Genomic DNA, 14,157 nt, shown 5'->3' on the forward strand with positions numbered 1-14,157 from the left:
GGGGAGGAGAAGATAAAAAGGAAGGAGAGCGGAAAAGTGAAGTGGAGAAAGAGTACTGAAAAAGTACAGGGTAAAATCTGCATCTGTAATCGATATAAAAAATTCAAAGCTTAAAGGTGAAATGTTGTGGTTTTATAGGTGAAGTGCCGGTGTTCTGTGTCTCAAAAAATAGACTGAGGAATAAAAAAAGAAAAAAAGTTGGGTCAGGCTACCATTTGGACTACTCTCAAAAGTGGGTCACTCTTGGTGGTTAAATCCAATTCAAGCCATTTCAACATTAACACACTCATTAACCCCAACATCTGCAAAATGAATAGCTGATTTAACAGGGGTTAATTGCTTGTTAATTAGTCAGTCTGTCTAGTTGATTACTTTGGTCTCTTCTTTGGCCTCCTCCAAGTCGGCACTCTTGTCTTCCAATTTCAGAGCGATGGTCTTCAGCTTTGCTTCGATGTCGTGGAGTCGGGAGTTAAAGTCCTCTTTCACATCTCTGGTCTGCTGCACCTCTCGTTCCCGCGCCTGGACCTAAATCATGTGATGTAAATAAAATTTAGAGCCCGAAGCCAGGAAGTCAGTTCAGCAAGTGCAGAACAACATACAACAGTCACAGCTTTATACTAGCATATATATATATGTATATATGTATATATGTATATATAAATTTAAACTTCTTAAAACGACAAACACAAGATACAGTCAATATATGAGTATTTATGCTGAATCACCTGGTCTTCAGCGGACCCCAAAGCCAAAGCCACCTCCGCCAGCTGCATACTGAGCTCTGATGGCAGACCAGCCTGAAGAACTTGGTACTTAGACTGCTGCAGCTCTGTGATGCGCTCAACACTCTGACGTCTGCTGATGACCTCACCGTGTGCGGTCTAAAACACAAAAAACACCAGATGATGTGCTGTAAATCATAGTCTTTTCGGTTAATATACATGGTAACATATTTTGTGCGAAACACGATGTGTGTACGTGTAGCGGCGGGTTTACCTCTAGCTCTTGGAGCAGAGAGTCTAGGTCCGCGGTTGGACTCAGCAGTAAGCCTCGGGTGTCTTGGATCCATCCTTTGACCAAACCAAGCTCCTTTTCAACCTCCTCTCGTTCCCTCAGCTCCTGGTGAACCTGGGCTCTGCTCGCCTTCACATGCACCATAAGACTAAATGACACACACAGCAGCACTAATTAAAGTTCAGATATAGCCACGAGTCATGAATGTATTAAATCTGGTGTTTACAGTAGTTGGCAGGAACAGCCAGAACACTTGGTCTCTCACCTGTCATATTGCTCCTGCATATGTCTGATCTCCTGTAGGCACAGCGTCTGTTCATGTCCATTCTCTGTCTTTTTCTCCAGCACCTGCTTCTCCTCTCCTCTCAGAATGCGGGTGTGTTGCCCAAGCAGAGCCAGAATAGACTGCTCCCTCTCCACCTCCTGGCTGAAGGAGTCATGATACTCCAAGAGGCTCTGAAGTGCCGTTCTTGTGGCAGCCTTCTCAACCGTGCTGTCTGGGACACGACTGTGAAGGTCTTTGGACACAGAGCGCACCTTCTCCATCTGTGGGTCATTGTTAATTGATGATAAAAAAGATAAAATGGGTTTGGTAAGACACATGAAGTGTGAACGTAACTTATACCTCCACAGGGTTGTGTGATAACGGATTCTAATTTAATTCTACACTAAAGGAACATGAGAGCTTTTCACCAATTATCTCTTTGTATTATAGTATTCTGACACAAAGGAAGAAACCTCAGTGCAGACACTTAAAGCAGAGAATGACATCATGTCCAGTTGAACAAAGGGTCCATAGAAAACCAGTGGACAACAGAAATGTGCCACATATGAGGAAGAGACCATTTCTTACAGTTTTGACCTCATTTCCTTTTTAAGAGCGGTGCTTTGTGGGAAAGTGTTCACACTCAAAATAGGTCAAAACGCGGGAAAAAACCTCATATGACACAGTTTTTGGCAGGAGACAACATCGGGCCTGAAGCCCGGAGTTACATCACAACACACCAACTGGTGTTCAGCTGCTGTTGCTTTGACCTAAATCTGCAGAGGGAGGAATTATTTAGTAGACTTGAGTATTTATTGGCTATAAAAACCAAATTAGACTTTCCGTATGTTGAAGTTGGGCTGTTTATTGAGATGATATTGAACATGCTGGTGGTTAAGTTTATGCAATATACCTAAGAGCCCGAAAAAGAACACTCACTAAATACATGCAGTTGCAAATGCACAGCCATACTGGTGTGTGCACAATGTGCAATAATGTCAGACAGGTCTACACTTCTCTTACCTTCTCTGTGAAGTTCCTCCATTCCCTCGCAGTATCCTCCAGTGCCCTCTCCTGGGCTCGGGACACACTGCGTAGCCTGGCCCACCGTTGCCATAGTGATGACACACAGTGGCTAGTGACACCTTTGCTGTACTCAGAAATGATCAGCTCTAACTCAGTTGAATTATTTTTCAAAACAGTCAGAGGCACCTCCAGCAGGTCAGTGTGGGCCACCAGAGACTACAAATCAAAACAAAAAGACACAAGATATATGTATTTAAAAACAAATAAAAAACCCTGTTACAACATCACATACGCAAGCCAGACGAAATAATGCATAAACACCCACCTGCTTAAATATTAATGTGCATCTGTTGCCATGACAAGTAGACGTATCTAAAAGCCTTTTTCTACGATGACTCACCCTGTATCTCTGACACTTTTCCTCTGCCTGCTGGATACTGGTAGCTTTAGCTGTGGTGAACATGGCCATCTTGCGCTCTACATCATTCATCTGTGCCACCAGGGTTTCTCTCTCATGCTGGAAGGAACTCCATAGAGCTGCACAGCTAAGAAAATTAAAAAAACACATTTAGGTGAAATAAAATAGAATGTGTAGAATTTAAATCTTAATTTTTTTATGTTAACACGGAATATAGAAAGCATACAAACAATTCAGATATTTGGCTCTGCGTACTACATTATGAATAATTATTGACATATGAATGTATTAGCACACACCTCTGCAACACTTCTCTGAAAGCTTCCAATTGATGTTTGACTTCTGTGTTTCTCAGCTGCATAGTCTCGACTTTTTCACTCATCACTCCTGGTTCCATAAAATCAATCATCAGAGGTTCCAAACTCCTCAGGTCCTCCACACCAACTGTGAAGCAATTTTCCTCTGCTGAAATCTCTCCCAGGTCCAGCACACAATCTGTCTGCTTCTCAAGATCCACCCCTAAACTGACTCTCTGCAGAAAACCTGCAGCAGAGTCCAGCCATTTCTGCATGGTCTGCAGAGATAAGTGGTACCTCTGAACCAGGGAAAGAGCCTTATCCACAGCCAGCTAGAACATGAAGAAGGTGATTTCATTAGCTCATACGTTCTGCAAGAGTTAAGTGAGTAAAGTTAGTAAATATTGTTTAAATTACTGTCCTATCTTGGAGATTACGTCTGAAAAAGTCTAACACTTTCCTAGTCCAGAACTTTACTTTACCTTGTAAATTTAATATGCTAGATCTATCGTTCTCAAACTGTGGTACGTGTACCAACAATGGTACGCGAGCTTCCTCTGGTGGTACCCTTGACTTTATCTTAATCTAATTTCACTATACCGGTGGTTTACCAAAGTTAGGGTTAGGGTAGTTTGAGAACCACTGTTCTAGATGAAGTAAAGAAAAAGAAGAAAAAGTCAAAGTATAATTTGTAATTTCTGTACACATACCTGTTTCTTCCGAATTCCTTCTTGAGCTTCAGCTCCAAACTCTTTCAGCTCCTGTAGTTTCTTTTGAACGTGGGCAGGAACTGTTTCTTTTCTTCTGCAATACATTTGCTTTTCTCTGCTAGCCAAGGCGTCTGCCATCTTCAAGCAACATTCCACTTCCTCTTCCATGTGTTTCAGCTTGCACACTTCCTCCTGCACCCTCTCAACTTTGATCTCAGAAAAAATCAAAGGCTCTTCCAACTTGTCCTTGATAGTCTGGAGCCAGTGCAACATTTTCTCAGTCTCTCTCGTGAAATCTTCATTTTGCATTACTTTCACTTCACTTTCGTCAACAAATGTTCTCACCTCAGATCGTAAAGACTGCAATGATTTGAGCTGCAATGCAGCTTCTTTAAAGGCAGCGGGTTCAAACTTCAGACCAAGGCCTTCAGTTTGATGGTTACATTCTTCAGTCTGAGAGATCACAACATCCAGTCTTTCTAGCAGTGAATAAAGACTTTTCATTTCATCAATGGAACCTGATTTTTTGTCTGATTTAAGCCTGACCAGCTTTTCTGTAGCAGACTTTAATTCTGAGTCCAAACTGGTAAATACTCTGCTGTGTTCAACTAGAAATGATAAGCAATTTTCTAAGTGTTTAATTTTCAGATCATTTCTCTTCTTTAATGTGTTGTGGAGATTGATGAGCTGCTGCGTCTCCTCAGATCTGTACTGCTGACCTCTACAGAGGAACCCTTCATTTTTGCCATGAAGTTCTCTCACAGCAGGGCTAATGTGGAGTAAACTTTCATTAATATTCCTGTACTCATTAATTAGACGAGCAACTTCCTCTTCTCTAATACTAATAGTCTGCTTCTCCAGATTGTCAAACTGCTCCCGAAGCTCCTCCAGTGCATTATGAGTAATATCAAAGAAAGTGCTGAACTCTTTTCTCTCTAGGATTATTTGTTGGACTATGTCTTTTTTCTCTTTGGCTAGAGCTAAGATGGCGTTGTACTGCTGAGGCAGGGCATTGAGCCTCTCATCTAGGTAGCAATGGTCAATCTCATTAAGAGTACGAAGGATCTCCTGGCCTATTCTTTGGACGATAAGAAGGAGGTTCTCATATTCCGAGGCTTGCTCTAGGACCTTTTGAAAGTTAGACAGTTGTGTTTGCAATTCTGACTTTTCATCAATGTTGCTTAAATTGATTTCAGGGAAAGTGATGCAATCTGCTTGTCTCAACCAATGGCAAGTCTTGTCCAGGTCAATCTGAAAGTACTTCCTAGAGGTTAAGGCTTTCTCTAAGTCTGTGAGATGCTGAGTAGTCCTCTGGAGGGCGTTTTCAAAGACTGATTGTAGTTCCTCAAGTCTCGCCATGGTTTCTGCTCTTTCTTTGTCAGAAGCATCTCTCTCCAGCTCTCGCCCCTGTACCCAAAGAGATGCCAGCTCCCTCTGGTAAACTCTTAAGCTGCTCTGGATGCCACGACATGCAGCAACCTGCTTTGCAAGGTCCTCAGGGAGAAGTGCTATGTGGTCATCTATTAAAGCCTTCCTCTCTTGTTGCTGTACCCAAGAAAAAGCTCTCCCCAAACCTTGTAGGAACTGTGTCCTCTCTGTGAAGGCCTAGATAGGAACAAACAATGAAAGTTAAAAATTTAATTTTAAAGACAATTTACATATTTTCAATTTCAAGTCAAAAAATAGGACATCACCTTTAGGACATTAATAAAAACGTACTTCCATCTACAAAAACCTGATGTTTACCTTACTGAGGTACTTCCTTCTTTGGGCAACCTGAGCACCCAGAGCTTCCACCTCAACCTGGGCTTGTTCAACAAGACCTTGAAGGCCTCTCTTCTCACTGAGCCCCAGCCTGGAAGCCACAGCCTGGGCGTCACTCACTGCCTGACCCAACAGCTGCTGGCGGGCTTCAAGTTCCACACATACACTCAAATGGTCAAACAGGAAACTCTGGGCAAGATCGGGGGGTGGGCTGGTTTTCAAAGCAGATGTAAGTGCAGGCCGCTGTCCTTCCACCCACTCTCGGGCATCCCTGAGCTGGGTTTCCACCCGAGCCAGATCATCCAGTATCTGTGCAGATTCCTGGATCTTCTGCTGAATCAGCGTTTCAAGCTGGGCCCAGCGCTGCTCCAGGTGGCCAACCTGGTGAGAGGCAGAGCACAGTATAAAACAGGACTGAGACAAAGTACTTCAATTATATTATTATTATTATTATTAAGTAGCATAATTGAGCTCCACCTGTTGCTTAACTAGCTCTTTGTCTAGCAAGCTAAGTCTATGTAGAATAGCTTGTCTCTGATCCCTGACATCTTCTAGAAGTGCTCTCTGCTCTTCAAGGTCACTGGACAGCTTCCTTAGAGCCTCTAGATGCTCACTTGTACTTTCTGTGTCAGCCCTGGGTACACAGACAAGGTTCCTGGTTAATTTATTTAGTCATGATACTGTACAAAAATCCATTTAGAAATGTATGTACAGTATATCTAAAAAAAGATAAATGAAAGAAAAAATGTATACCTTGCAAGGTAGTCCCATTCCCTTGATACTTGGTGGAAGAGTTCCTCCACAGCTACTACACTCTCCTGGTACTCCCCACTTCGTTGCATGTCCTCCCCCCGCTGAGCCTCCAGTTCTTCAGCCTGCTGGCCAAGGACCATCCAACTTCTCCTAAGTCTCCTTATCTCCTCCAGGGCAGGAGACACCTGTCCGCCTGTTAGCCTGCAAACGGCTTCATTCAAATGAGTTACCTCAGACTGTCTCTCTTTAATCTGCTGGAGAAACTCCTGCAGGAAAGATAACACATAGTGAATGTTTGTATTTACAATTACATTTCCTACTAACAATAGAGTACAAAACAATCTTTTTTTTAAACAAAGAAATCATTTCTCATCAGCATAGAAACCGAACACAAACCTGTGCCTTGTCCAGCTGGTTCTGTGCAATCTTGGGCTCTAGCTCTGCAGGTCTCCTGATGAGGTTCTGAAGTTGCTGCTCTGTTTCTCTCAGCTGGATCTCCAGATCTGCCTTCTGCTCCTCAATGTCCCTCCAGCTGTCTGCCACCTCTTCACAAAGCATCATCCGCTCCTCATTCTAGACACAAAAACACAAAGAAGTAATTTCCTATGATGTGTTCCATTTGAAAAGCTGAAAGACCAAACCACCACATATCCAGTCACTGAAATTTATGTTGTTTCATGACTTGTTTCAGTCAACTGACCTGCAGTTTGACCTGCTGTATAGATGACGCAGTCTCCCGAACCCTTGGCTCTGACAGGTCACAAGTTGAACATACAAGTTGGAGGTAAGTACTGGCCTGCTCCTGGAGAGCACGCTCCTGTTTCACCTGTCAAAGAAAGTGTCCTTTAATTTTTAAAAAAAAAATAATGCAGTGAGGCAAACTGTGCATCTATAATGTGAGTAAATAAAATAAAGACAAGATACTTGTTAAAAATTGCATAGGGGTTTTTCGACCTGTTGTAGTGCCTCCTCCAGACTGAGAGGGTGATGTGCAGGAGGTTCTGGCTCTTCTGAAACAGAGGTCAGCCATGTCTGGCATTGCAGCAATGTGTCTTGGAGACTCACATGTCTTTGTAACTCATGATCCAGACTCTGATAAACCTGTGGACACATACATTTAAGTGTTATTCATACTGTATGTCTGGATAAAACAAAAAGTAGTAAAATAAAAAATAGCTTTTGATATTGGTTTGTATAAAATGTTTGTACTCAAAATGTTTCTAACCACAGCAACAGAGATTACCTGCCTGGTAACAAGCAACATTTGAGTTGGACATGCCCTAACGTACTTGTACCATGTACTTTAGACCATGGCCTATAGATTGTTGAAATAGGGCCCAAAGTGTGTTTCAGAAAAAAAAGCACAATACTACATCAAATAGCTTTGAAGTCAGTGTAGTTTGGACAAACACAAAGACACATTAAATGATAAAAAACAAGTAGACTGTTATGCTGCATTACATTTAACAGGTGTTGAATGTGGAGATGTCCATACCCTCCAGGGGAGACCAAAACATCAAGGTCTGATTGACAGTGTTAATATGAGAGCCTTGAAGTGGTGAAGGGGGGCATTTATTGGCAAACTGCCCAGTGTACTTGGCAAAAGCCAGAAGGTTGGCATGGCAGCAAGTGCCAGGCAGGATATTAGAGTTGTGTTGTGCTGGGACACAGTTGGCAGCCATCGTAACACTGGAAGCGCAGTTGCAGAGAAGCCAGCAGTGTGGTGGTAAAGTGTGGCTAGATCACACAATGCCAGATTGGATGTTTGAGTGGTGGTGGTGGTGTCTTGGGATGTGAGCTATGATGACAGAGTAGAGGTTGCCAAAATGACAGAGTGTGGCTGGATTAGAAGGCTCGCCAGATCTACTGAATAATGGCATGTGACCATTTTTGGCTCAGGCATGAAAAAGTGAAGTTGACAGGGGATACTCGGAGATTAATACGTAAAGATTGAATTGGTGATTTTGGCTGTTGGGCTCTCTATGTGTACGGCTGCTGTTGAGCTCCACTTTGGCAACCTTAATTGGTTGTGCCCTCTACACTGGCTGTCTTGAGAGACGGGTTTAAGTGTTGGAACGGAATTAAGTGGATGCTGAGGCTGTTGGAATATTAACATCATTGATTACAGCATGTGTGTCTGTGTTGCACCCACTGTCTGTGTGTGTCTCTCGCTCTCTCACACACACACATCCATGGATGCATAAGCAAAATGTGTGTGAAGTCTTTCCAGCACACCACTGTGTCATGTCATACATTGTGAATGTCTAAGTACCATTTTACTGCTTCAAACACAGAAAACATGTCTCTCTCAACTCCTCATCTCTTCCTCCTCCTCCCATGTGTCTCCCCCCTCCCTCTTTACTTCTCCTCCTTCTCACTCACTCTCTGTGCTGTGCTACAGATGGCCGAGTAGCTGTCTCCAGTGCCTTGATGGTGAGCCTGAACCTGCTGTCTCAGCCTGCTCTGCACACGGTCACTGCAGCCTTGTACCAGGTGGTCTCCACGCTGCTTAAGGCCCACCAAGCGATCTTCAAAGCCCGCTATTTCTTCCATGATAGCCTGCAGAGGACAAAGTAACCACAGAAGATCATGTGAGAAAGAATCTCCATGGATAATACATGAAGACATATTTCAGTATGATTTTATCCACTGGTCCAAGAAACATAGAACAGACATTACATTTTAGCCCAAAGCCCTTGTGGGTTTATGAACAATTTTTTTGCGGAATGATTTTCAAGATATTACTTAAGATTATATTTTTATTTTATCCAAGTTTATATAAAGAAGAAAACACAAATCGCATACCGAATGGTTGGACTCTCATTATTTGGTACTTCCAAATGTGAAGGGTGTGAGGCATATGCTAAAAAAATCAGCAAACAACAGCACCAACACCATGGAAGCTGTTGGGTCACCTTGTGTCTTGCCAGCTGTTGAGTGGCTGCCTCCAGGGTTCCCCCAACAGAGGGATCAGGAGTCACCATCCTGCTAGACATCTGGAGCAGCCAGCGCTCCACCTCCTGAAGTTCACTATGATATGCTTCCTGTTCCTTGACCTGGGCTTCCATATTTTCCACATGAGTCTGGACAACAGGAGTACACAAGTAGACAAATGCACTGAATATCTTCAGCCTGCACATCACACAGTTATAACCACCTAGCTTTATTATGATTTATGATATGATTTTCTCTCAGTGTATTATCTCCTGACGTCTCAGAACAGGTCCTCACCATGGCTCTTTTACAGAGTTCAGTATAGTCTCTTTGCAGTCTGCTCATTTTGTCTCTGACGGAGGGGTAGTGGACTGAAGCTAGCAGAGCATCTCCCTTCTCCAACACAGACCTGACGGATCCATCATGGGACTGAACCATCTGCAGCAGAGCCTGTAAACACAGACAGAGTAGTAGACAAAGTACTGACAATCCAAGTACACTTGTTATATTAAGGTTCTTGATCAGTTCTAAAGGAATAAAGTGTTTTTGGAGTTTCTATCATCTCATTGAGGTATTAATATAAAAGTAAAGACATACTCCGGAAAACGGTCAGCAGTTATGTAAAGCAGACAGAATTTTAGAATTAATGAGCTAAGACTTGCAAGGACGCTCATGTGGTCGATTAAGCTAATAATATTCAGTCAGGTTCTGCTGCCATTAGCACTAAAGAACAAAACCACAGAATATAACATCAACACAATGTCCAGTAGGGCTTTATAGGGCTAATAGAAAGACATTACAAATTACATAGCTGTTATACCTTATATTTAGCCAGCTGTGCTCTCCGTTGGTACAGTTCAGCTTTAGGCTCCACCGGGGTGTTGAGCAAAGCCCGGGTTTCCACCAACCACTGAGTCTGACCCTTGTACCGGTCCTGAAACTCCTTAGCCAAAAGCAGGGCCCGCTCTAGGAAGCTGTGCTCATGCCTCAGTCCACCTGCAAGCTCCTCCAGCTGTGCAAGACGACCCTCTACCTCACCTCCCAAACTCTCAGCTCCAGCATCATCCAGGAAGCTTGCTGCCTGTTCTGCTCGCTCCTTCAGGGATTTCAGGAAACTGTGGCCATGCTGGAGCTCAGACTGGAGAACCTGGATGAAAGAGAGCGGACATACAGTGCTGCTTAAGTGTGATCAACACTCATTTATACTGAATAACCCTCAGCTGATTAACCTTGAGCTGAATTTATGCAAAAAGTAAAAAGACGGCTTCTATGTAGTAAAGTAACATTGCAGTATACAGTACAGGGTCTGAAATGGTAAAATCCCATCATAGCTGCCATGCCATTCAAACACGGTATCATTGATTTCTTTGTCCTTCACCTTCAGTGCTGCCCCAGTCACACAGACCGGCCTGGCAGTGAGCTTGAAAAGCTTTGAACCCATCAGGTAGGCTGACACCTGCACGGAGAGTTGAGGGGAAGACTGGGAGGTCATTGAGTGGAGAAACCGCAGTAAATAATATGAAAGGAGGAACCAATTACATAGACCCTTAACAGGCAGCAGTAGCCACAGGGGTTTCCAGGGCAACCACAACACACCACAGACACACGCAGACATCCACTCGATGGGACGCCATCTAGCTTTCATCATAGGGCCATTATTGCTTCAGTCAAGAGTAGTTTCACAGTGCTATTTGATGCTCAATAAGAAGCTATAGGCTTGTGTTTTATTCCTGTAATAATACCAATACCAAATGATCCAAGAATTTTTGAAGACCCACTCAAATATCTTAAAACTGCAAAGTTCAACATCTTCTTGTTCCATCAAGAACAAAACAAAAATTAAATTTAAACTTAAAATCGGCAACATTCGCTATGATGACAGATAAGAAAACCTTGATATAATGTAGCTTAATATCTACCATAGTGGCTACTGGGCCCCTTTATTCTCTAAATAGTCTTGTACAATGTCACCCACAATTAGCTGTCAAGTGTCTTGTTCATCTGCTGTAAATGATGAGCACTAGTGGTTCACTAGTGTTTCTCACTCTGCAACAGCTAACAGACTCCATTATGTACTGTAATACATCTACTGCAGCATTGACAACCATATTCATCTTCATCAGTATTTACCAACAGAGGAAGAACATCACTAAGGTGACCCTGTGAGCAGTTTATTAGCTCTGCTGTCATTGTCTCTGTCATGGATGCATTGATTGCAGCAAAAGGGCACCATACAATAAAGCCACAATTGCATATTGCACAGAATTACTGGTTAAATTATGATTTTCTTCTGGTGATATAGTGCTATCTGTTATTTCTGATAATAGGAAAGACATTTCAACATGGATCTATTTACTTGTGTGTTCCTATGCATATAAAAGAAACAGGGATTTTGGGTGGAAATGTCCTTGAACATTTATGAAATGTCAGTGAAATTAGAAATGTGAATGGGGGAAGGGAAGAGGTGGCATAATTAGCCTCATACTCTCCTTTTTTTCCCCTCGTTTATAGATTTGCAGCAGCCAGTGTGTAGAATATGCATTACTGAGCAGTCAAGGTGAAAGAAACTACTGCGTTAATAAAAATAGATAAAAAAACTATCCTACCAACATTACAAAGTTCAAGGGGACAAATGATATCCTTTGATTTCTTTCTTTTTTTTTACACTGCACCATGCTACGTTATCTCATGATTTTAATTTTCATGTGTCTTAATTAGGTTCCAGCATATTTCTAGCTGAATGAGCCAGCCAGTGCGGTCTGACAGTTACAATTCAATATCCAATGAAGTCCAAATCCAACTAATGGCCCTTGACACAGCTATTGACTACTGGTCTTTGTGGTAAAGTATAATCACCCAGCTCACTGAGAGTCCCACTGGCTCTTACTGGGAAAATGAGTAAGTGATGGAGCACTTGTGTGTTATCTGCAGTGCTGGAAGGACACATGCGGTGACAGCATATCTTCAGTCCCAATGCAGAGAAAGAGAATTGATCCCAGACAGGGATTACTGCAAAGCCCACACCAGCTGATGTATTTTAAAATCTCTGTGTGTCTTCATGAATGCATTACTGGAGATGTGTGTGTGTGTGTGTGAGACAGACAAAGAAAGATTATTGATTTAAAAAAAAAAAAATGAAGTGGAAAAACTGTGGACACACAGGATTCAGGGGTTTAAGAGTTTACTGCAGCTTGTTAGTACTTTGGATTGGTTTTGCGGTATACAAGTGTTGGTGTGTGTGTGTGAGTGTGAGTGTGTGTGATGTGAAGCGGTAAGGGCACTGCATCAATTACAGTGTCTGTGCCAGCAGGCGCCTGACACCGGCGCTTCTTCATCCTCTGCTTCACAGTGGGAGGTCTCTCCCTGCTATCACGCTTCCTCCAAAGCAGCACCCACTTTGTCTTCACAAAAGGCCAATCGATTCACACATACTCACCTAATCCTCCACATGCTCGATATGAAAAATGCCAAATAAACAATATTTAGTGATTGTACTGCAAAAGTAAATGTGCCTATGTGGGCAAGGCTTTCTCAAGAAAATGCCTATTAAGCAAAAAAAGAGTCCAAAACTGTTAAAAGCTTTTACAGTTAGTTTGCTTTAGTCGAGAGTGTTATCCAGATATCATAGGTGGACTGACTGCTTTGCTAGTCTCACAGAAGGTTCATGCATATTTTACAGGCCAGGAACATTACAGCTGCCAAAGAAACCCTGTATACTTGATGTTACAAGCAGGTACCGTGTGGTGCTTGGCAGAAAACTAGATTACAAAAGGACATTTTTGCCAGTTTGGATATTGGACTAGGATGAGTTTGTGCTGAACATCTCCTCTATACATGGAAGTGTTGCTGACACATCAGTTTGCCATGGTAATATCCAGCTTCTGTGGTGATTTATTACAACATGTTCAGGAAGGTGTGCAATATGCTGCATTGCACCTTGTATCCAAATACATTGCTGATAAACTGAAAGATCAACAGAGTGACTGGTAAGTTTAACATTTCCTATTAAAAACAAATACACCACTGCAATGAACAATAATGAACAATACCTGTAGTTTCTTCATTTTCTTGTCCATGGCACCCCGGTCCAGAGCTTCAGCACTATTAGTTAATGCTGTGAAGCTTTTCTGAGTCAAACTGAGCCAGTCGCTGAATGAAGAGCAAAGATTTTCTGCCTCTTCAATACTCTTCACTTCCTCCTGTAGCTGCTTGATGGTGTCCTAAAAATATTATATGAAAAAAAGACAAAAGAAACCTTAAAAACAAACAGTATCTAGTACCCTTAAACAAAATAAACTGTAGACCATGTATAACATTGTTTTCAAAAAAAATTGACTACAAGATAAAAATTATGACATCTAATACTGCCTTCTTTGTGTAAGTCAGAACTGCAGTTTTGTTGTTTTTGGAAACATGGTGTGTATCTTCCACTAGCGGTCGAACATTGGCCACCAAGGACCAAAAGTTCTCTGATCAGCCATCAAAAGAGAAAATATCCATTTCCCCCTTGCGCTTTCATCTGCTGAATGTCAGTAACTTCACTGCAAGGTGAAGGAGAGCTTTATGTTTTTGAAACATTATTCAATTGACTGAGATTTTTGAATCTGCAACACCATACGGATGAAGAGGGTTTCTTGCAGATTTGACACATTATTCACTCTTTTTGCAAATCCTGTGGTGAGAGCCAATTAGCTGATAGCGCTGATAGTGCACCTTTTTTTTTTTTTTTGACTAGACAGAGGTAATAGCTTCCCACCTCAAGCCCATATGGCCCCCTACTTCACACAGTGTAATTACAGGCATCCATGGTAAAAGAGGGATGATGCATCCATGTGTGTTGGCATGAGAGGAAGTATCTGCATGCTTGGGTTAATTTTGTGAGAGGAAGGAAGGGGAGTGGATATAACAGAGAGAGAGAGAGAGGGAGAAACAAAGTGAGGGAGGGACAGAGAGACACGCGCACATACTCAGATGTGT

At 42.4% G+C, this 14,157-nt stretch overlaps 1 protein-coding gene across 8 annotated transcripts in view; it reads right to left on the reverse strand.

The window, feature by feature from the left end:
- The window catches only part of syne1a (spectrin repeat containing, nuclear envelope 1a), a 117,763-nt gene that overhangs the window by 38,696 nt on the left and 64,910 nt on the right, over nt 1–14,157 (reverse strand). For all 8 annotated transcript variants that reach the window (XM_044048907.1, XM_044048904.1, XM_044048908.1 and 5 more), the window contains 19 exons: nt 13,230–13,400; nt 10,001–10,327; nt 9,478–9,630; nt 9,162–9,329; nt 8,629–8,805; nt 7,201–7,347; nt 6,947–7,072; nt 6,643–6,819; nt 6,247–6,512; nt 5,971–6,127; nt 5,476–5,874; nt 3,730–5,334; nt 3,023–3,351; nt 2,706–2,850; nt 2,303–2,521; nt 1,280–1,560; nt 997–1,162; nt 726–881; nt 373–525 (listed from right to left, as the gene is read on the reverse strand). In XM_044048907.1, coding sequence (XP_043904842.1) covers nt 373–525; nt 726–881; nt 997–1,162; nt 1,280–1,560; nt 2,303–2,521; nt 2,706–2,850; nt 3,023–3,351; nt 3,730–5,334; nt 5,476–5,874; nt 5,971–6,127; nt 6,247–6,512; nt 6,643–6,819; nt 6,947–7,072; nt 7,201–7,347; nt 8,629–8,805; nt 9,162–9,329; nt 9,478–9,630; nt 10,001–10,327; nt 13,230–13,400 — 5,322 coding nt within the window. The remainder of the gene's footprint in view (nt 1–372; nt 526–725; nt 882–996; nt 1,163–1,279; nt 1,561–2,302; nt 2,522–2,705; nt 2,851–3,022; nt 3,352–3,729; nt 5,335–5,475; nt 5,875–5,970; nt 6,128–6,246; nt 6,513–6,642; nt 6,820–6,946; nt 7,073–7,200; nt 7,348–8,628; nt 8,806–9,161; nt 9,330–9,477; nt 9,631–10,000; nt 10,328–13,229; nt 13,401–14,157) is intronic.

Source organism: Solea senegalensis, linkage group LG17 (genome assembly GCF_019176455.1).
Source record: "Solea senegalensis isolate Sse05_10M linkage group LG17, IFAPA_SoseM_1, whole genome shotgun sequence".
NCBI classification, from domain to species: domain Eukaryota; kingdom Metazoa; phylum Chordata; class Actinopteri; order Pleuronectiformes; family Soleidae; genus Solea; species Solea senegalensis.